Here is a 22,625-nt window from a genome sequence, read left to right on the forward strand (position 1 = left end):
AGTCTTTCTCGCCAAGTGCAGCAATGGCCTTGGTCTTATAATTTTATACGGTAAATAAATTGTGGTATGTGTAGCTCTTTAATTATCTGTACTGCACAAACCACAGAATGATGTTAAATAAAAACAAGATAACAGTGAGATAATAGAATTCTTTTTTTTTTTTTTTTTGGGGGGGGGGGGGGGGGAGGGGGTGTGTGGTTTGCATGAATATTCTCCTAAATATCAAATTTTGCATGGATACCCTTCCAAAATTGATATTTGCACATCGTAAAACACTTTTTTTTGCTATTCTACTCTTTTTTTATCCATATTTTTGCATATGTACCCATGCCATCTAACGTCGTTAACAGTTTTAAATTAAAATAACTAAAATACTCTTAATGGATAGATGCGCCAAAAAAATATTTATAAGACAATTGCGATGGAGGACAAAAAAATAATCTCAAAATTCTATTTTATTTTTAATTAAAATAAATATAGTTTTTATTAACAGTATTAGAAGAACTATTATATTAGGGGTATTTGTGTAAAAATAATGTTTTATGAGGGTACAGAAATAAATATAAATTTTAAGAAGGTATTCACGCAAATTTAAATTTTTAGAAGGGTATTCATGCAAAAAAAGAATCAACAACAACATTCTTATCGCAATTTTCCCTACTTTTAGGATGTTAGTTGGTGTTCCATGACTAGTACAATGCTTCATACATTAATGACGATTGCCCTTTATATTAAACACTGATAAAGTTACCTTTTGATGCATACAAGCTCATTATCCGTACGCTGGTAATCCATGCTGCTCTTTCCGTAACAACAAGATGAACATTTTGGTAGATGTGAAGAAAAAAGAAAAAAGAAAAAAGAACATGCTTCTTATGCCAACAAATATTCACCAAAGCAATGCTCTTTGGAATTCAAGTATAAATTAGAGCAAGACAGTAGATGTTGTTTCACAACAAAGAGCCCAAAAAAATGAAGACTTACAATACATTATATTTTTTAACTGATGGGTGGATACTCAGTTGATGTGAAGAAGTGAGGGGTTTGATATATATTGTTGAGGATGTGACCATTGCCCATCTAGAAGAAGGGTTTGTATGGTTAGGTAGGGTTTCCTGCTGCCCAACTGGATGAGACAGGCTATACTCTGATCTAAGCACTCAAAAGACAAAAGTTGAGACTCCATAAAACAGAGATTCCCAAAGCAAAAAATGCACAGATCAACCCTTAATTTAGTCGTGGTTACTTCTGATCACCATGATGGACCGAAAATGGAACATTTTATACTCATTTTAAGATGGGCATAATTCAAGGAAGAAAAAGATACCGATATAAAGCACAAATTGAAACAGAAGGGAAACAAGGTAACATCAACTTATATTGGAGAGGAAAGCAGACATACTTCATGGAGACAAAAGCAGACAAACTATCCTTTGATGCATAAATCAGCAACCACTTCATCAACTAAGGAACTCAGTATCTCTCCCTCAAGCTCTACTCCTGTTTCGAATACTTCAATCTCAAAATCCACCCATCTGCCCAAGTGACTACTCATGTCTTTGTCCACAAGCTCATCCACCATCGAGTCTCCCATGCTCTTCCACCCTAAAATCTCCTCATAAAGCTCTTCTGCCAGACCCTTCCCGACAACTGCCAAACCTTTGGTCCATGCATGAAATCCTGCCCGGAAGTAACGGCTGCACTTCGATTCCAAACATTCGTTCAAGCAATCAAACAAGACCTTCCTTTTCACCCGACCATCCTGGTCAACCCCTTTGAGTATGGTCCTACTTCTCTTATTCTCCAACTTTTCAAATAGGAGGGAATCCAAGATCTCACCAACATCATTTAGATAACATGAGCTTAAATCCTTTGACAAACCTCTGCTGTATAATATCTCCCTCACATAATTCAAATCCTGGCTGTTCACTTTCGTATGATTAGTGCTGCTAATTTCTAATGCATCCAAATCCATAAATGCGGATGAGGCTGAATCTGATAACTCCATTTCAGCTTCCATTGATGGAATTTTGCTTGAGCAACTCAGGGAAGGAACATTTTGAGCTTGGACAGAAGATGAACAAATCTTGCTTCCTGTTAATTAGAAACATTTCGCCCATGAGAACAGCAATTTTCTCAGTCTACAATATTGGATAAATTGCTAAGTAGTGTTTTACCATCAGTGCTTCCGGTGCTCTCGAGTGAGTTGCAACTTTGATTAGAAAAGGTGGCATCAAATATGGAAAGAGGACTATGATGCTGGTCGTCTGATTCCTTTTGGGCACCGCTGCTGCCGTTACAATCCATCCCTTCAGCTAGCTGAAACAATATTTGTAGATGGCGTCATCCAGAGCTTTCATCATTAGCATAGAAACTTCTCAGAAATGACTTTTGGAGTTTCAACTCTGGAAATAAAAAGTCTTTCCCAAGAAATATTTGATTGTCTAAGTTAGAATGAATGAGGGAAACCAAGAAAAAGGCTCTTAGAAGATTCAAAACTTGGGTTCGTTTTCCCATGAAAATTTAAAACAGCAAGCAAATCACTCATGACACCTACACATCAGAAAAACCACTCAGGCAAGTCACCCAGTTGTGGAAGGTGGAAGCAAACGCTTCTAAAAAGTCAAATCGGATTCACAAAATAGATGATTTGTACCAACATCAAGAAAGACCACAGTAGCATTGGGTTGAGAGTCACATGGTTTACATGTCTTTCTATGCAGGACTCCATGACTGGTCAGAAAATTTTGCAATCTCATGGTGTTTATATGCAGTTGTTTGAAGGATTGATATATCTGACGTGTGATGTCACAAACTAATTATGTAACTATGTCAAAGATAACATATAACTCCAGTCAATAACCATGAAAAAATTTCGAAGATGACTAACATTTAAAACTATAGTATGAGAATGATCCATGGTAGGGTAAACAAGGTCAAGGAAATTTCTAGCCAGAGAGTACAAATATCATCTCCAAATCAACCAAGAAAGTGGTATCTCAAAATCTCATGATCACTTAAATTGGTGAAAGAAAGATAAATAATGATTATAGCTGCTACAAAATACGCCCTCTACTACTGCTCTTAAACATCCAGAAAAAATGCGAACTTGTTAAGACCAAGCAACGGCTATCAAACCCAGTAGAGCATCTAATAGAACCTGTCTTTTGATGTGCCTTAAGAGGCCCTTTACTCCATCAATAAAAGTATGCATAAACAAATGACTGTAGCTATATTCAAATGTCGATTTGAGATGTCACGAAGGTTCTCAGCTGTGTTGTGCACCAAGTAAATAAATTCACACACGAGCAAAAGGATAGTTCTTTCAGTTATTCATGTTTGAAAATTTTCTGGTGAGATTGAGGATTGAACTTCCGCTGTATGGTTGCCACTGCCATATGGGACAGTGTCTTAAGTATTTAGTGTGGTCTGCAAGAAACTATTGAAGTGAATCATCAGTCCTGAAAATCCATCTGACCGAAACCATGAGATGAGGGTTGTTGACCATCAAATGTACAGCATGCATTAGAACTTAACACAAGAATGTTACTATCGATCAAATAAATCCCTTGCTAGCAACTTCACTTGTAGGTTCTATTTTTGCTCTGAACATGGTTCGGTTGGGAGTTATGAACAATTTTATGGTTTGGCATCAATATTACTTCACAAAGGCAGAGCTTTGATCAAATATAAAATCACATATCAAGGTATGAGGTATTATATTACTCTCATGACTATTAAAAACAAAAACATAAAAGTGTATACTTTTGAGCATACATTTTTTATATGAAAGAAGAGGACAAAAAATGAAACTGATAAACCCACTTTTGATAATACGAGAGTTTGCATCCTCTTGCTTGCGTGGGTCCCACAAAAATGTGGAACTGATGTGTCAACAGGCCCGTGGGTGTTGTTAGAAGTGGAGGATTAAATCATTGGCCATCTATAAATGTTCTTTTGAATGTTTTAAAACCATGTAAAGAAATTCTTTCTAGTAATATTTGCATAAAAGTTTTATCATATTAGAATTATGATACTGTTGTATTAAAACATTATACGATCGTTGCAAGGTAGAAGAATCTTATCATAGACGAGCATTACTTATGAAGAAATGTTGGGTTGGCACTGAGTTTACTTTCTTGGTGGTAATAAAATCTATCAACGCTTTCTTCAGAAAGAAGTTGCAACTTCATGTACCGTCGAGAATATAAGTCACCTCTAGTTATCATTCACATGCCATGATATTCATCCTTTAATCTCTATGATTCTGTCTGTGCGCACTTTTAGCCACTTTGTGTATTAAGATTCTTCTCTGCCTTAATAATACTTGTGAAGTCAAACTTCTATGTCAAAGAGCCACTTTAACAGATAAGGCCATCTCCTGGTTGCTAGTATCAAGAATAGGTGCAGGAGTAGATACTAGTGCAGGTGCAGGAATATAGATATTTAAGAAATGCTTTAAGGAAGCGCTTAGAAAGCAAGCACGGATTCAAGTTACCAGGAAGTTTTCAAAATGGGTACATTACTGTAGGTAGAAATTTAGCAAGCCCAACTACAAAACTGAATATATAAAATGCAAAAGAATGATCTTGGAGTGTTCAATTAGTGTGTCGTTAACTGGTAATGGGGATACTAAGATTCCTTGATCAGCTAACCAAGCTCCCATGTGTGGTTAATGTTATATGACAAAAACTCATGAAAAATGATGTAGTAAATTAAAAAAAAAAAAGGATGATTCTTTCAGCAAGTATGTAACTTCTGCATACAAAAATGCACGGCATTACCAGCCTCGAATTGTATAAAATAATGCAAGAGCAGCAACCCTCACAAAACATGAATCTGCAGAGTTACCATATCAATCTACATCAAATGCATATCTCATGGTTGACATAGACTAGCGATTACCAAGCATAAATCATAAAACAGATTAAAACAAAAGTGTCTTAATTATTCACATTTATTTCATTAAGATTATCATAATTTTATAAACAGTGGCCAGAAGTCGATAAAAAGTACTTATCTGAGGAATGTTACAATATGCATTCCCTTGCACACAAATCAATCAGTTCAGGTGCACAAGTATATTTCGATGAATCACTTATGCATAATCAATATAGTTAAAATTGTGGATTTCTTGAAAAATTTAGTCATCTATATAAATGGAGTGACTGACAATGGTAGTGTGTTTTTCTCTTTGTAATTATTGCACCTTTTGAAAAGAAAATAAAACCCAAGGACCACCTAAGAGCAGTTACCAGCTGAAAATTAAAGTTGCTCCTAAATTAAGAAGTCCAATAGTAAATAAAGTTAAATGATAACAAAAACCATTTTGTTTGAAAAATAAAAAAGTAAAACTAACATGGCAGCAGAGGTATAGAAAACACAACAAACCCGTAGCTTATGGCTCATCTCAAATACCTGACCATTAGTTGATGAACATTCAGAGTTAAATATGCCATCATCACTATCTTTGCAAGCCCTAAGTTGGAAGTCCATCCAATGTTGTGTCGGATCAGTATTGTAAGCAGATTTTGATTCTTGCAAAACAGAAGCGGAAGATGCAAAAGTCCCTCCTCTAAGAAAGTTACTGGATAGCTCCATCCCAGCTGTCAATTCTCTCAGTTTCTGCTCTAAAAGAAGACTCAAAGCATCACCATTTATAACATTCAACCCTAGAGATGCTAATCTTTTATTCTTGGCATCTGAAGCATTCTTTTCACTGCAAGAATCAAAACTATACCCATTCCTTTTATCCTCCTTTTCAACCCCCTGAATGGAAGATTGAGATCCAGGCAATTGTTTTATCAAGGGGGATGTGAATGTAAAGGAAACAACATCTGTTGCATTTCTCTTATCTTCATTCCACCTCGAGTGATTATCAATCACAACATTCGATTGAATGCAATTCTCATTTCTATCCACAGACATGTTACCTATGAAACCACTTTTCCCTGATTTGAAGCCCCCCTCTATCAATCTTTTCTTTCTAGGGAAATCCTTGTGACTTGATGAACCTTCCCTTTCAACATCAGTAGTCACTAAAACTTCCTTCTTGGAACCACTTTTCAAATTGCCGGAGAACCTATTTACTGTCTTGTGCTTCCCAGAAGATGAATCTCCAGAAAGAATTTTTCTCCCCTGCTGACTAGAATTTGATTGCTTCAAAGCTAACTTGCCTTTGGTAGATGAGCAGTTCTGCTTCTGATTATTTTGCCGCAGGACCCCAGAAGCATTGGTTATTGATGGCTTTTTCTGCTGCTTATTCTTTTGGTTGTTCGGTTGGCTTATAAATGGTTGGTTTAGTTTATAGTCGTCGTGCTCTTTCTGGATCAGTGTGTTCCTACAGGAGGTGCTTAAGCCTTCCCTTCGTTGGACATTCACCTTGGCTTGGATAGCTAGAGAGATGGATTTACCCTTGCCTGTTGTACTAGCTGCTTTCATTTCATAAGGATCTGGAGAGGACCTAAATATGACAATATCCTCTGAAACATTGCAAGTCCTATTCAGGGACTGTCCTCTAGATAAACTGACATCGGTCGACTGAAAAGGTGTTCTGGATAATTCCAGGGGTCTTGATGTCTTCTGGGAGGCTGCCATGCTCTCCTTTGGATCACGAACTTTCAATGGAATTGAAGATGACCCAAATAAAGAAATTTTGCCCCTGGTACTGGCTTGAAGTCCTGGCTCAAGAATCTTGGCTGCTGCCTCCATTATTTGAGCTGCATTCTTAGCAGAAGTGAACCCTGGATTTTTTATTGGCGACAACAATTTGTGGTGGGTTATTGGAAGAGATTTTGCTGATCTTGGACGTAATATCTCCTTCTGAAACCTCTCTATCGGGCTGCTTGGCATTTTTTGAGACCGCAATTCTACTTGCTTCCTAAAATAGCCCTCAGCTTTATGGGGTGCATGGTTAAATTGATCATTCATGGAGAATTCAGGACTTCTTTTGAGAGTACAGTTGTCCCGAAGAGATCGTGAATCAAGAAAAGGAGTGGAGAAGGGTTCTGAAACACCAGATGTTGGCAAAGAGTCCAAACCCATAAGCCTAGCAACAACTCCTGGGGCCCTGACACCATTTCCTTCTTCATCAGTTACCGATGAAGCACAACTGTAGTCACTACTTCCCTTCGCCCTTGACACCCCAATGATCTCATCCTCCTCATTCTGGCAAAGGCAAAACAAATGAATCATGATAGTAAACAGAAACCACCTACCAAACACAACATAGGCAGATGATGCTAATTCCACTGATACAAGACAACCAACACTGATAGAAAGAGCAGACTACCCACCAAATGAAGCCGTGTTGTTGGCAAATTACTGTCGCTTCTTTTTCCCTGTTTCGAGCTCTCTATAAGGTAAATATATAATGTCAGGGGGGAAAAATTCCTAATAGCAAGAAAAAGAAGTAGTTGCTTTCAGACATTTTGGTTGGTACTGATTTACCAGGTGAATTGGTCCCACTCGAAAACAATTTCTTACGAGACTTCCTGTTCCAATCAAACAGATGAAAAAACCCGCTGCTCTTCGATCCTCCCTTTTCCGCCCCCATCCTCATTCCTTGATCCTAAGAATAAGAACATTTCAGTACCACATTTCTCTTATTGTCATGAAGGTCCTACATTAATAAAGAAAAAGAATTGTACTTAAATTCACAAAATGGGCTTCACTTGTCAAGCCAAACCAAGCTAAACTCACCCATGCCTCTGATCCTTCACTAGCTCATCGAATCAAAAGGGTAGACAAAATCCAGTAGGAACGATGAAGAAAAAAATTGATTCCAGAATTGATAATGAAAACATAAAAGAGTGTAAAGAAATCATAACTAACAAGAAAAACCATACTAGATACATCTATGAGAACAATTGAAATAAAGACCGCAGCTTTAGATCTACCTATCAAAGAAACGACATTAAAACCAACTTCTTCATATTACAAAACCATTTACACTCACCAAATCAGCGAATAAACAATAAAATCAAATTTTAAAGAAGCAAGAAATACAAGCAAAAGCACCCTTATTAGCTCCAGATAAATCCACCTCCCGCTCCCGTTCTCTAAAACCCTCACCCCCAAAACATACACAAAAACTTACAAAGCAACCAACTTCATCGACCCCCGAAGAAGCCCCGTTTGCCAACAAGAATGCGAACCTCGAAGAAGACCTCGGCAACTCAAGATCAGAAGCTCCGCGAGACGTCGGCGCCCTCGGCCATCCTACCGATACTGAACCTCATATTAGGGTTAGGGTTAGGGTTAGGGCTAGAGTTAGGGTTTCCGGGCAAGAAGGGCGAAGGAGAGGAGAAGAGGAGAGGAGAGGAGAGAAGGCGGTGGGATTGATGGAGTTATAGGTCGAGACCATTAATGGCGAGTGACGAGAAGAGGAGCCACGGAGAGATCGGACATTAAATTTTTATACGAGCAATAAATTAATCAAAAAATTATTAAAAACTGGGGCATAAAAGGAGGAGGTGGTAAACGATTGCCCAACGGCTCTTTTACGGGAGGGAGATCCCATTTCAAATTCCAAACCGGTCCACTAATTTCCAACCACGCGCATAAATTTTCTTCTGCGAATAAAACATCCGCCCTCCGTATCAACCATGTAGAACTATCTCGTCCGCTCGATATCAACGCTGATGCCTAAAAAGGAATCGCATAAGAATTCCTATGCGCGGTTTGGAAGAACGATGGAATGATTACGGCCCTGCTTGGTGACGTGTCGGCTTATGATTGGTTCATGTACTATGCAATGTAGCTGAAATTATGGTGGGGCCGCATGGGATTGGGTCAGCAGGGGAGGGCATGGGTGCGCGAGAAGGAATGTTGCAGGGGACGGGAGAGGCTCTCCCGATTTTTTTCCCCATACAAGTCAAATTGAGGTGGCAGGTGGGGCTCTTGAGGTTCCAAAGAGGCATTCCACTCAGAATCAAAAATGATTCCAATGAAGTTGTTGAGATTCCATATCCCATATCATCCCCACTTCTCAAATTACCATTCAATTCGATGAGGATAGATCCATTCTTGAGGATAGATATCTAAAATCACTCCAACACGGTGATCTTGAGATAAAATTTTGGAATAATATTGCCCCTTAATCTAGAGGTTGAGTATTGGCCAAATTCGTGCACGCTAAACATGAGAGTTCAAGAAAGTTTTTTTCCAAGAAATAGTGGCAATGAGGAAGCACCATCCGCAAAAAATTTGGATTCCAATCTTGTTTCTTTTCTCCTCTTTTTTTTTTAAGCCACAATGATTTATTGATTTTGTGAGGTATTGATTCCTTTATTTCTTGATTTCTTGTTATTTTGATCTTTTGATTTCTTATGTAAGATTCAGTCCATTTTATTTTCCCCTGAACATTGATATCCATGCAAAAAATCATGTTTTACTTTTGTCTTGTAGATTTGTTTATATATCTGAGATGCATAGATTTTTTTATTATCGGAACTTAGATGCATATTTTTTTTCTATAGATCTGTCCCATAGACTTATCTATTCACTACAAGAAAATACATATTCAGCGACTAAGATTCTAGTCGTCGAATAACCATATTTGGTCGCCGAAACCTTTTCGCGACTAACATACCCTTCGTCGCCGAACCCTAGTCACTGAAAGGTTTTGGCGACCAATCTTGTGTGGTCACCTAAGGTACACCAACAACGACCAACATTTGGTTGCCGAAGAAAATTTTCAACGACCAAATCTGTTGTCGCTAATTTCAACGCCGACCAAATAGTTGGTCGTAGAATGTTTGTCTTCCGCTACCAAAAAAATGGTCACTAAATGTCTATCTTCCTCCACCAATAGTTTGGTCGCAGAATGTATTGGAATGCATTGGCAACAAACATTTTTTGGTGGCAGAAAGTATTAACCTGTAATTAATTAACAATTCAAATTATAAGCTTAATATTTATTTTTGGGCTCGTTCCAAATCCTGTACAACCAACACAGCCTATCCAATATCCATATTGCACAATACATTTGCTCATCCAAATAGAAGTATACACAATGTTGGAGAATCCATAATCATCCATTATAAATATCATCTATAACTCTAAAGTCAAGCATACCTATTAACCATACATCACAATGTTTCATCCATACCATATGTTAAGGTGATAATCATCACCAAACACATCAAAATGTAAATTAAAAATCCTAAAATATCTGATCTTGCTATTCATCCAAACAACCATCATGTAGACAAAAATATTCTTATACCAAAAACTGGATTCTGCTTGTAGACAACTCCACCATGATCATCTGAACAAAAGCTATCCATGTACCAAAAACTAGATTTCACATGCTCATAACTCCGCCATGTATCTGAGAAAGCAAAAAAGAATACACAATCAATAACCACATGTGAAAAATAATAAACTAAAATTCAAGTATAAGTTCACAATGACATTTTGCTTAATTTAGTCAAAATCTCTAAATAACCTACGTAATATAAATGAGAATACATACCAATGAGTATTTGTACCAATATGGCCCCATCATGATGGATGGATGACTTGTGCGTTTGAGTCTTTTCCTTTAAGAACTCTGTCACCAAACTTGTAAGATGTGCAATTTGCTTCTGTTCTTCCTCTCGCTCTTTCCTTTCCTCCTCGCGCTCTCTTCTCTCCTGTTCCAATTGTCTCCGCAACTCCTCACGCTCCATCTTCATCTCCTCCATCTCAGCTTTAAGTTTCTGCAACTCCCCAACATGGTCTTGTGACACACGACTAGGTGTGGAAGAAGATGAAGAGGGCTTTGGCCCAACCCCAAATCCAAGAATGTATCTCTTTCTTTTTCCAAGTGCGTGCCTAGACATCTCCTTTGATGTTAATTGCACACCGGATTGGAAAGATTCTTCTCGCAAGCTCAACATCTTTGACTGTCAATACAAAGGTAACAACAGAATTAAATGTATATAACCTTGCAAAAGCAGAAACAGATTTAAATGATTATTGAGATTTTAGATACCTACATGTTTCATAGCGCAAATAGAATCAATCCACTCTTTGTTCTTTTTGGTATGAGTTTTCTTATAGAATTCTGGAAATTCAAGGTTTTCACAACCAATAAACTCCTGCTGCAAAGTATAATTTAGATTAGCATATAGCCACTACATAATAAGAAAACTAGAATAACTGTCAGATCTACTTGTATAAAAGGATTCCAAAAATATACTTGCAGCAAACTAGAATAAAAAATCTACTTGCAGCAAATTGTCTATTTTACAATAGCTAAAACTATCCCATAGACTGTTTCACAGGCAGTTCACTAAAAATATAGCCAGTACATACTCAAAAACATATTACCGGTATAGTCATTGTTGCAACAAATAACCGAGATCCTGAACAATGATTGTACTCAAGCTTTTTCCTATTCTTTTTGCCAGCTTTTGATCTCACCTTCAAAAAAATACAAATTAAAAATCTAAAGAAAACATTATGATCAAATATTTTACTTATAAACTCTGAAGCACTAAATATGTAAGTTACCTTGTGTTCTTTGCTTTTCCACACATCGTCAATTAAGTGGCACCAATCCTCTTGAGTCACATGTTCGTATGGATAACTAGATTGCCATGATAATCATCTGAGATTTTGAACTTGTCCTAAAAACATAAGTAAAATCATTATGTAGTATGATCAATGCAACTAGTACAAGTACCTAAATCAACATCATTGGGTTCTAAATCACTCATCTGTGGCCCATCCCATATACCTCGATGCTTGAATCTTTGGACAACTTTCCAATTGCCACATCTCTCTGCAGTGTCATTAATATAGAATACTCCATTGTCCTGGATGAAGGCCTGGATGAAGGCCTAGATCACATTTCTATCATGCTCCATTGTCCGTTGCTGATTCACTCAAGGCAGCAGGCCACCAATAGCTACACACTCATCAAACTTGAAGAATGGGTGTCACAACTCTGTTGCATTTTCCTAAAACCTTGATGCTAGGAAAAAGGTAATCCAAAAAGAGGCACATCTTGTGGTACACTGGTCTGTGCTACAGCACAGCAGAGCTCTCAACGATGCATTCCTGCATTATTCTGAAAAACAATAAAACTATGAATCCAAAGCAACACAATGTTTTGAAGAATAATGACCATAACTGTTAGCGGTACTCAGAGAGGTATAGACGGCTTTCCAAATCCAGTGCTGAACAAAATCAAGCAGTGTTGAGTACTTAATGATACTTGTGGCTTCCGGTAACCCAGAGGACAAGTTGTCCTATAAAACCGTGCAACATGAACAAAAAATTAAAGATTTAAAGAAAACATTCCTGGATCAAGCACCTAAAACCTACCCTACAAAAGGAACTAAGAAAAAGGATTGCTTTCTACAATAATCAGCGCTAAATACATATTAATAAGAACTCTCGGGCAACTATCGGAAACAATTCAAGCTAATTATGGCCAATATTTCAAGAATCTGAGGAGGAAGACATACTACACCGGAAACACAAAATACCATAGTTCCAGACACCAAGTAAAACACAAGAAAGAACCAGAATGCCAGAGCTTTAAATTCGTAGCAGTATATTGAACCTATGAAAACCCTATGACAAATTCAAGAAACCTTTAAGCTACAACGAGTTCAAATCAAAAACCAGAAAGCCCCCTTTCCTTTAAATTCATAACAAAACCCTAAATCTCAAACTCTCGATTCAGTAATAAGAAATCTTGAAGAAATTTAGAAACTTCTCCAGAAAGAACCTCAAAATCCTAGAAACCCCAACGCAAGGGAGAAAGAAATCGAATACCTTCAATATTAGGGCAACCAGGTTCAGCCGACTCCATGGCCCACAGCCAAGGAGGAGGACGGGTGCCGTCGGCGAGGAGGTTGTAGGCCAGAGATTGCACGTGGGACTTGATCTGCTGCCTGTTGGTCCTTGATCCAGTTCTTCCGCTCGAAAATCTGCATGAAGAGGTGCTCCATCGTCGACATTTCCGCCCAAATCCGGATCAACCAACGGTGAGAGAGGTGAATCTGGAACCCTAGCGGAAGAAATCCAACTGGTGCCATTCCCATTTGCTAATTTCTTCGGCCATGTAAGGAGGTCAATTAGGGACAAGTTTGTTCTGTGTGAATTTTATATTGGATCATAATGGGAGTTGATTAAGATTTTAGTATCCAATACCCCAATAACAGTAGTTATTGGTTATCTAGTTTTAGATCCAAATCTAAACCAGATCCAATAACAATAAAAGAGGATATGGTAAGCTATTTAAGTTGAATCACGATAGAAGCCATTGGGGGGGTCAAAGTGGAGTTGAATTCTGCTAGGTCTATCTAATCTTGCTGAGAATTTATACAGATTTGGGATCAAAATCTAAAACAAAAGGTCCCAAACCTTTTTCTTTCCAAAAAGAGCCTTTACAAACTCTTTGCCCTGTTTCAAATGGTTTAATTGTGGTCATATTAGTGTTAAACCCATGGAAGAATGCCCACTAACTAAAAGATGTAGAAGGGAGGAAAACAAGAGGCATGAATTCTACGAATTTTAGTTATTTGAAAATAAGTTTTATGAAAAGCCATCATTCTTTGAATGCAAAACAAAATTCTCTTCCTATAGATATAATTAATAGCATTAATGGTAAGCATTGAAGGTCGCGTCCATTGTAGCCATGTCGCGTTGTGTTTAAGAATCATTGGAATATGAATTCTCAAATTTGAACTGTACTAACTGGCAGAATGGGGTCCGATCTAAGCTTTTGGTCATGTTTATCAGCAGATCCAGAACAATACACTCCTTTTAACTTCAATGGTAGATTGAATATAGGGTTAGTAGTTTTAGACCAAAAAATTTGAAGAGAAATGGCTGGAGAGCGATTGGGATTTGGGCTATCGAAGGAATCTGGGTGGGGCGGCAGGCACACTTAATTAGTTTCATTTTAAATTTCTTTCTTTTTACCTTTTTTTTAATTTATAATTACTCAAAAATATCCCGCCCGTAGGATGTCCAAGAATTCTATATATTTCTAAGCAGATTCCCGTTCCCACGTCCGCATGCCGCGTATCCTGTCGATCCGTATATTTATTTGACAAAGAGTCAAGCACCGAGCTCGAGCTTTTAAAATTATATAATAATAATAATAATAATAAAAAGAATTTAAGTATGAAGAAAAGTTGTGGGATTGAGATTCAGCCGAAGAGACGAGGATATGCCTAAGTGAATTAAGGTGTTAAACGACACCGTTTGAAAATAAGCAGTTTTTTTTTTTTGAACTTAGAAATTAGCATCTTACAGGAGCTAGTACAACATCGTTCGGTTTTACGGAAACCTTCCACTACCAAAAGTTTGGTCACTAAAAAACTCAAACTTTCTACCCAATTTTTTCATCGGAAAAAGGCGCCATTCGTAAAAGTTTTCCTGAACTAAATTTTTTTTAGTCGCTGTAGGTGAACCTTTTAAGGACCAAAATTTAGTCGCCAAAAGTTTTACCTCCAGCTCGCGCGAAATATTGGACTCGTGCCAACTTGGTTTTGATTTTCCGCGACCAAATATGCATTTAGTCGGTGTAGGACAATCATTCAGTAACTAACAAGAATGTTGGTCACAGATAGCTTTATTTTCAGTGACCAAACTTTAGTCGCCAAACGTTTTACCTCCTGTAGGACAATCATTCAGTAATTAACAAGGATGTTGGTCGCAAATAGCCTAATTTTCAGCGACTAAACTTTAGTGGCCAAAAGTTTTACCTCCACCCCGCCAACTTGGTTTTGATTTTCCGCGACCAAATATGCATTTAGTCGGTGTAGGACAATCATTCAGTAACTAATAAGGATGTTGGTCGCAGATAGCCTTATTTGCAGCGACCACTATTCATTTAGTCGCCGAAAGTGGTCGCTGAAAGTGTATTTTCTTGTAGTGATTTTCTATGATATTTGATTAGAATTTTTTGAACACAAATTTCTTAGAGCTGCATAATACGACATAGAATAGCTTCTCCGAAAAGGAAGAGCAATGGTGCCTTGGTTCAATCCACACACGTCATGTTTCCTTTCCTTTTCTTCTTTCTTTTTTTTTGCTTAGGGAAAGGGAAGAAAGGGGTGAGGAGAACCTCACATGTGTAGCAACCCCCACGGGCCACCTTTCCGCTGGAAAATATTCGATACGGGCAGACAAGTTTTACTCATACCTTCTCCACCCGCGGGGGAGCCCCACCAACGTGGCAGCCCCTTCCACGTGTGAGTACGTCATACCAGCACCACCTAAGTACCGCCAGACCAGATAGCGACTCCACCGGACAAACCAAACGAGGGGCATCCGGTCTCCGTATTTAATCGACGTCCGTGCGTTTCGAACCTGGGCCACTCCAGTAGCTCCGTTCCTACCTGTGTTTCTCTTTCCTTTGGACAGCCACCCAATACATACTTGTTGCCTCATGTAAATAATCACTTGTATATAAGCTTCATTTACTAATAAAAGCTGGATTGCATCTTGCCTCCCTTATCATCAAAGAATATATATATATATATATATATATATATATATATATATATATATATATATATATATATATATATATATATATATATATGATATTCTTATTATTGCTATATGATTTGTTGAAAATCATAAGTGCATTAAAAATAAAAAGCTAGGTTTCTAAATAGTGAACCCTTATGTGGATAGAATAATTGGTAAAAAGTTGAAAATTATAGGTTTTGAAATTGGTTGCATAGAAATGATACAAAAGGATCACCGGATTCGATGTGGACCAGTTTAGCTATTACGAATATTCAGAAGAATCATCAGACTCGATATGGAATACTTTGGTCACTACGAGTATTTAGAAAGATCATCAAACTTGATATGGATCACTTTGGTTACTACGAATATTCAGAAAAATCGCCAAACTTGATGTGGATCCCTTTGGCCACTACGAGTATCCAAGAGGATCACTAGACTCGATGTGAAACACTTTAGCCACTACGGTTATCCATGAGGATTATTAGACTCAATATGGAACACTTGGCCACTATTAGCAGGGCTGAACATGGTTCATAAGCGAGATCTGCCACATCGGAAAGTCAAGTCATATGCCAAACTTCAGAGGCCACAACTTGGTCATACGATATCCGATTGAGATGATATTTTTTTTTTTTTTGAAATTGGGTATCTTTCTTAGATCTATATAATTTTAGGCCAAAGTTGCATTGGGCCGAAATTCCATCGTTTGGGCTACAAAACAGACCGGTCAAATTGAATTTTTTTTCGGATAAGAATTTGACCGGGCATAGCTTTCTATCCGAGATGAATCAGGCGAAGCGACAAAAAGTAAAGTTGATGTAGAAGTCGAGATCTACCTCCTCAAAAAATTTTAGCTTTTTAATTATATTTATTTTAGGATACTAGTCCTATTCGAACTAAGAGAGAAATTCAACCTAAATTGTGAAAGGGGTGACCTCACTAGTATTATAAATTGGGGTTATGTACCTCAGTTTAAAGGTGCGAAGGATCAATGAATGGAAAGGGGACTTAAAGCCCTACTTTCGATATCTTCATCTTCTTCTATTTATCTTTCGAGAGATTTGAGTTGAGCAAGCTAAAGAAAATCTTCTTTCTCCCTGATCAGATCAAGTTGGTATCAAAGATTCGGTCCCCTATATCTATGGGAGCTTTAGTGCATGATCCAGATGCACGAGCAGTATAAGCAATCACGAGAAGGGCTATCCATGCTTGAAGTACAAAGGCAAGCATGGCTACTACTTCTATCTCGGCGGATGATGAGATGATGGAATATCTTGCACAACTAGAAGAGAAGAGAGCCCAACTCACTGAGATCATGTCTCGATTGACAATACCTTCAATACAGGCACCAACAACTCTATCTTCGAGCGAAACCAAGTGGCTCAGTCATGAGGTAGGGAAGCAAGCATTTTTTTCATATTCAGTTCTGATTTAGCAGGAGCTAAATCTCCTAAACAAGAAGAGCTCTGATCTAGAAGAATCGTCGGATTTATTGTGGACCAGTTTGGCCACTATGAGTATTCAAGAAGATTATCAAACTCGATGTGGAATAGTTTAGCCACTACGAGTATTAATAAGGATCACCAAACTCAATATGAAATATTGTGGCCAATAGAAGTATTCAAGAAGATCACCATACTCAATATGGAATATTTTGGCCACTACGAGTATTCAGGAGGATCACCAAACTCGATGTGGATCACTTTGACTACTACGAGCATCCAAGAAGATCACTAGACTCATGTAGAACATTTTAGCCACTATGGATACCAGGAGGATCGGCAGACTCAATGTAGAATGCTTTGGCCACACGAGCAGGACTGGATAGGGTGCAAAAGTGAGATCCATCACATCAGAAAGCCAAGTTGCATGCCAAACTTCCGGAGGCTATAACTTATGCCCATTTGAGATGATCTCTTTTTTGAAATTAAGTGTCTTTTAGAGATCTACAACTTTGGGCTAGAGGTTGAATCGAGACGAAATTCCATCATTTAGGCTCCGAAACGGACTAGTCAAACCAAAAATTTTTCTTTTGGATAAGACTTTGATCGGATGTAGCTCTCAGCTCAAGAAGAATCAGGCGGAGCGACAGAAAGCAGAGTTGATGTAAAAGTCGAGATCTACTTCTTCAAAAAATTTTAACTTTTCTAGAATATTTCTATTAATCATATTTATTTTAGGAATCTAGTCTTATTCGAACTAGGAGAGGAATCCAACCCAAATTGTGAAAGGAGAGACCTCACTAGTATTATAAATAGGGGCCATGTACCTCAATTTAAGAGGTGTGAAGGATCAATGAAAAGAAAGAATACTTAATGCCCTATTTTCGAGATTCCACCTTTTAGTTATCTTCCTAGAGATTTGAGTTGAGCGGGTTGAAAAAAATCTTCCTTCTTCCTTATTGGATCAGGTAGCTCTAAATTTATATGCAAAAAAGATAATAAAATAATAGGAATATGTTGCAAATGGCTAATTCTGTGTGAATTTAACTATGATTTAACTTGTCCAAACTTAATGTCAAGGAGAGTACTTTTGATCTATCCATTCTCACTCCATCTGGGTTGATTTTAGTTTTCTTTTTTATATATGAGTGTAGTGCCAAAATACCTGATATTAGGGTCAAAGAAAATATTGTCATTTGCACTTCATTATATCTAAGACGTGTCATATCTATGACAAGAACATAGTATAATTTTCTAACTATAATGGCCACTAGAAGTAGAGTTTGCCGCAAATAAGGTTTGTCGTCTAGGTACCAGACCCTATACCGGCGCCTCACTAATACTGTGTTGGTATGGTACGGTACGAGGTCATTTCGACGTATCGGATGTTGATATGCTACTCATACTGGGTATCGACATGATATGCCTCGTATCGCCTAGTTCGGGTCGGTATGGCAAACCATAGTCACAAAATAATAGGGCCACTATAAGAATCAATATATTTGCTTATATTTTTAATTCACGAGAATTAAGAATACATAAAAAAACCCTTCTCGCATATATCAAAGATATTTTTGGTATTATATGGCTAGTGATTTTGGATTCTCATAATATACCAAACAAGTTACCCATGGATACCTGCAATTGTTTAATCACTAGACCATGACATATCAAACACGGTGATCTTAGATCACCGCGGATTAAATTACCTCCAGATGAGGATCACCAGCGATCTTGGGTCACGATAGTGATCCTATTTAGGTCACCAAAGATCTCCTCAGAGGAGTTGGATCGGCACAGGAGGCCCAATAGCTATTGTTCGCTGGCATCCACCTGAAACTATTAATGACTGGTGGATTTAATGACCGGTGAATCCACTGTCCATCTGTGATCAGCCAGATGATCTTATAGTGACGCTCGAAATGATCCCAATTCCCATGGGTAGAGTGGGAGGGCACAACACTTGCCAAAACTTTGGTAACAGTCGATATGTATTCGAATATTTCAATTTGTTAGCAATTTATTTATACGATTCTTATAAAGTTCAACTATTCGATTTATATTCATATTCATATCCATATTATTAATATCTAATTTATATCATCCCACAAGTATTGTTCTCTAGCTTTGATTGGGATTTCTTTGTATTTAAAACAAATATGGATATAAATTTCTTTATATCATACCACAAGTATAGCTATCTAGTCTCGATTGATATCCCTATATATTTAAAACAAATATAAATATAAATTTTGATATTTAATTAATATTTATATCCATATTTGTTAAATAAAAATAGATATGGGTATACTGATATCTATTCGAGATTTTTTTTTTAAATTTCAGAAATGATGCTCTATGTTTTCATAGTCCATCACTATAGGTGCTGGGTGGGTGCTTTTTTTATTTTTTTTATTCAGGGAGAGAAGGGGAAGGAGATCCAGCCATATTATAACTATCTAGGCGTGATGTATCATCCAAAATTTGAATCCAGCATATCTGATTGCTAAGTATTGACAGTATGGGTACAATGATAACGATATAAATGTGGATATAAATGCGTCGTTGGAAAACAGAAGTACTCGTCCATCAGAGAATATCTAATGAAAGATATGCCGTAGAAGTCAGGTTGTCCTGAACGAAGACTAATGCAGCCCGTGACAATAGCACGAAGAAGAGCTATAATGAACTAGTTGATGCACATAATAGGTTTTAAATAAGTAGAAAACCATGGCAGTGAACTACAGTATATAACTTGGTTGGATTTTATCAACTAACTAAATTTGCCAAAGTAAAATACAAAAAAATAGTCATAACTATCCAATCTTTTCTCGCCTATGTGGGTTGACCGTATAGATTCTCTTTCTTTAAATATTTTTTTTAGGATCACCCAAAAATTCGATACCAAAAGCCAAATACCAATTGTATATCTCAGTGAAACACATAAACCATACAAATCAAGAATGGGATTGAATTATATCAATTTTTAACTCATTTCAGCTGCATCATACTTAAACCCTACTCAACTCATTTGCACATCTGCCAACATATAGAGAATATTCTTCCAACAATGAGTGAAAGCAAGTTGGACGACTATCTCAACATCAATAACAAAAGAAAATTCTAATAAAATTTTGAAGGTAAAATATTGGAATCCACATGCAACCATATAAATGGGGGACTCGCCATTGGTGTCTGTTTTTGTGGATAACAATCTGTGGAGTTTAATTATATAAACCAGAGCAAGGCACATACAAAGAACATTGCACTAGAGTTTGATGTATCAATGTCTCCATGATGTCTTATGAACTAATACCGCAAGGCATTGCTGATATGAGGTTTTTGATGCATGTTAACCAGATAATACCGCAAGTAACATTAATTCACATTGTATGAGGTGGTAAGCCAAAACTTACTGCATATGTTTCTTGTTCTTGAAAGTCAGAATTTCAGGACCCCATACACCTCTCATGCAGTGCCAGAGACTCAGAAAAAAAGTTATTGGATAAACTACATTAGATTGAGTGCTGAGGAGTCCGCAAACTTGCGGTTTTGAATTCAAAGTGGAATGTTGCAGGACCCTCGCTTTGGATAAAGGATATGGGATGTTAAACAAATGGGTATGCTTGACTCTGGGAAACTGGAATCCACTGTCTTTCACTGACGCAAGAGACCCACCCATGTCGTTCCTACATGCCATGAGGAGGGTCTTGGTGTTTGACAAAAGATGGTGTACCAAGTGTCATTCCCTAGGGCCATTTTTTTTATTAAAAAAAATTGCTAGGTGTTATTAAGTATAAAACAGTGACGGGAAAACAAAAACCTGAGAAAAGGCCTGGAAAGGGCTAATAATATCTTTAGTATCAGAACTGTATGAAATCATCCATAGTGCTATAGGTGATTACGCTCTAGGGACTCCTGTATCTTTACTTATAGCTCTGGCCAAGTATTTTAAAGGGTTGATGTCGGGGTAATAGTTGATCGTTGAACTTACTCAGTTCTTTCATAGCTTTCTAAACTTAAAAGTATATATGGAAAAAGATCTGATGATGATGTTGATGATGAACAAATAGTTCATTGTTGTTGCTGGAAATTGGACCCGGGGGCCGCCGCAAAGCCGGGGAAGGAGGGGCTTCCACCGCAGGGGCGGCGATCGACGGCGTGCCGACTGGTGGCGTCCTCCTGGAGGGGCTGAGCTCCGCCGCTGGGAGGGTGGTCGACGGTGCGCCGGCTGGTGGCGTCCTCCTGGAGGGGCAGAGCTCCGCCGCCGGGAGGGTGGTCGACGGTGCGCCGGCTGGTGGCGTCCTCCTGGAGGGGCAGAGCTCCGCCGCTGGAAGGGTGGTCGACGGTGCGCCGGCTGGTGGCGTCCTCCACTGTGGGGTGCGAGTCCTGCAGGAAGAACCGGTGGCCGGGCTCCCCGGCGCCGGCCCTCCGATGCCTAAGTCAGAGGGGGCGAATATGTGGAGAGAGCGGGGAAGAGAGTATGTGGAGGAGACAGAGAGAATATTTGGATAAAATCAAGAGGATCAGTTTCCTCAATTGTCTGTGTTGTTTACTTCTTTCCACCCGGTCTAGGAGGGTTCTCTCCGGCTTCGGGTTTTTCCTCCCGTTTTTGTCCCCCTTTCCTCTTCCCCCCAGGTTCCCTTTTATAGGAGGATTCGGTTACCTGGGAGGTGACAGTAGGTTTGTCCCGTTCTGTAATAATTGGGCACGATTTGGCCCATTAATGGCGTGATGGAGAACGGGACCGGATCAGACCGGAATCAGAGAGTTGTCACGGTCGATCGGACCTGTTGAAGTGGTTGAACCGCCGGCCGTGGTGGGCCTGGGGTCCGTGGATGGTAAGTGCATTTATTACCGAATGAACCGGCGGTCAGGGAGAGCCATACGCTCTGATGGTTCAGTGATCCGGAGATCGTCTTGGGCTGTGTTCATTAAATGACTGAGTGCATCGGAGACTTGAGGGAGCCTCGTGCATTAATGGCAGGTCGTGCTGAATACCTGCGGAGATCTTATGCCTTGATGGCTTGAAGATAGCGGCAGGTTATAGTGGAGTTGTCAGGTCCCTTAAAGGGTCAAGCGAGAGTTGAATTATTTGGTAAAGGCATCGGCTCGGCAAGGGTGCCGAGCCGAGCTGGTCGCCCAATGGGGCACCCTGTGGCGGGGTTGCTTGAGTACTCCTGGTCGGCGCCTTCTGGGCGAGCACCTCCTAGCCGAGCGCCTCTACTTGGCGCTGTCTCTGGTCGGCGCTTTCTACTTGAGCGCTTCTTTGGTCGGCGCCCGCTGGTCGGCTCTTTCTAGCCGAGCATCCCTACTTGGTTATTTCGGTTGGGCGCCTCTTGGCGCTTTCTCTGGTCGGCGCTCTTTGGCCGAGCGCCTTTCCGGTCGGCGCTCCCTAGCCGAGCGCCTCCGTGGTGATGACTTGGGGTTTTTCCCCCAACACTACCCCCCGACTTTCGAGTTCCAGTTGGCTACCAGCTGGAGCGCGGGAAGTAGCTTTAGTTGGGGCATTACGGATTCCGAAAATTTTAATTTGTCGCGCGTTTTGAATTATCGAGCGCTTCGAGATGCCTTTAATAGGCAGCGTCTCTCCTTACCCGAGGAGTCTCATTATTGGGACACTTCTTGCGAAGCGTCCTCGCGTCGTGGGCTCATGATGGGGCCGCACGATCCGATGGGGCGTTTCGGCGTCCGAAG

At 39.0% G+C, this 22,625-nt stretch overlaps 2 protein-coding genes across 9 annotated transcripts; both read right to left on the minus strand.

Moving 5' to 3' along the window:
- Positions 1–973: 973 nt before the first annotated feature.
- On the minus strand, positions 974–8,582 carry LOC103704637 (uncharacterized). Of its 2 annotated transcripts, none has more exons than XM_039117882.3 (6): positions 8,099–8,582; positions 7,450–7,570; positions 7,296–7,354; positions 5,419–7,167; positions 2,178–2,319; positions 974–2,094 (listed from the first exon to the last, which is right to left on the minus strand). In XM_039117882.3, exons 2-6 carry the CDS (start codon positions 7,559–7,561, stop codon positions 1,427–1,429), a joined length of 2,730 nt encoding a protein of 909 aa, XP_038973810.2. In that variant the 5' UTR covers positions 7,562–7,570; positions 8,099–8,582; the 3' UTR covers positions 974–1,426. The 2 variants fall into 2 exon arrangements, with proteins under 2 accessions (XP_038973810.2, XP_017697643.2); XM_017842154.5 differs by having other exon boundaries at positions 8,157–8,581.
- A 1,436-nt stretch (positions 8,583–10,018) lies between these two features.
- Positions 10,019–13,108, minus strand: LOC120105723 (uncharacterized). Of its 7 annotated transcripts, none has more exons than XM_089928233.1 (7): positions 12,772–13,096; positions 11,726–12,239; positions 11,500–11,615; positions 11,317–11,409; positions 10,983–11,087; positions 10,478–10,889; positions 10,019–10,333 (listed from the first exon to the last, which is right to left on the minus strand). In XM_089928233.1, the coding sequence occupies exons 4-7, from the start codon at positions 11,326–11,328 to the stop codon at positions 10,203–10,205; spliced, it is 660 nt and encodes a 219-aa protein (XP_089784359.1). In that variant the 5' UTR covers positions 11,329–11,409; positions 11,500–11,615; positions 11,726–12,239; positions 12,772–13,096; the 3' UTR covers positions 10,019–10,202. The 7 variants fall into 7 exon arrangements, with proteins under 7 accessions (XP_089784359.1, XP_089784360.1, XP_089784356.1 ...); XM_089928234.1 differs by having other exon boundaries at positions 10,983–11,084; positions 11,726–12,058; positions 12,772–13,075; XM_089928230.1 differs by having other exon boundaries at positions 11,726–12,058; positions 12,772–13,075.
- Between the last annotated feature and the right edge of the window lie 9,517 nt (positions 13,109–22,625).

This window comes from Phoenix dactylifera, chromosome 17 (genome assembly GCF_051530095.1).
Source record: "Phoenix dactylifera cultivar Ajwa chromosome 17, Ajwa_hap1_PhDact_Kaust_v1.1, whole genome shotgun sequence".
In the NCBI taxonomy this organism is placed as follows: domain Eukaryota; kingdom Viridiplantae; phylum Streptophyta; class Magnoliopsida; order Arecales; family Arecaceae; genus Phoenix; species Phoenix dactylifera.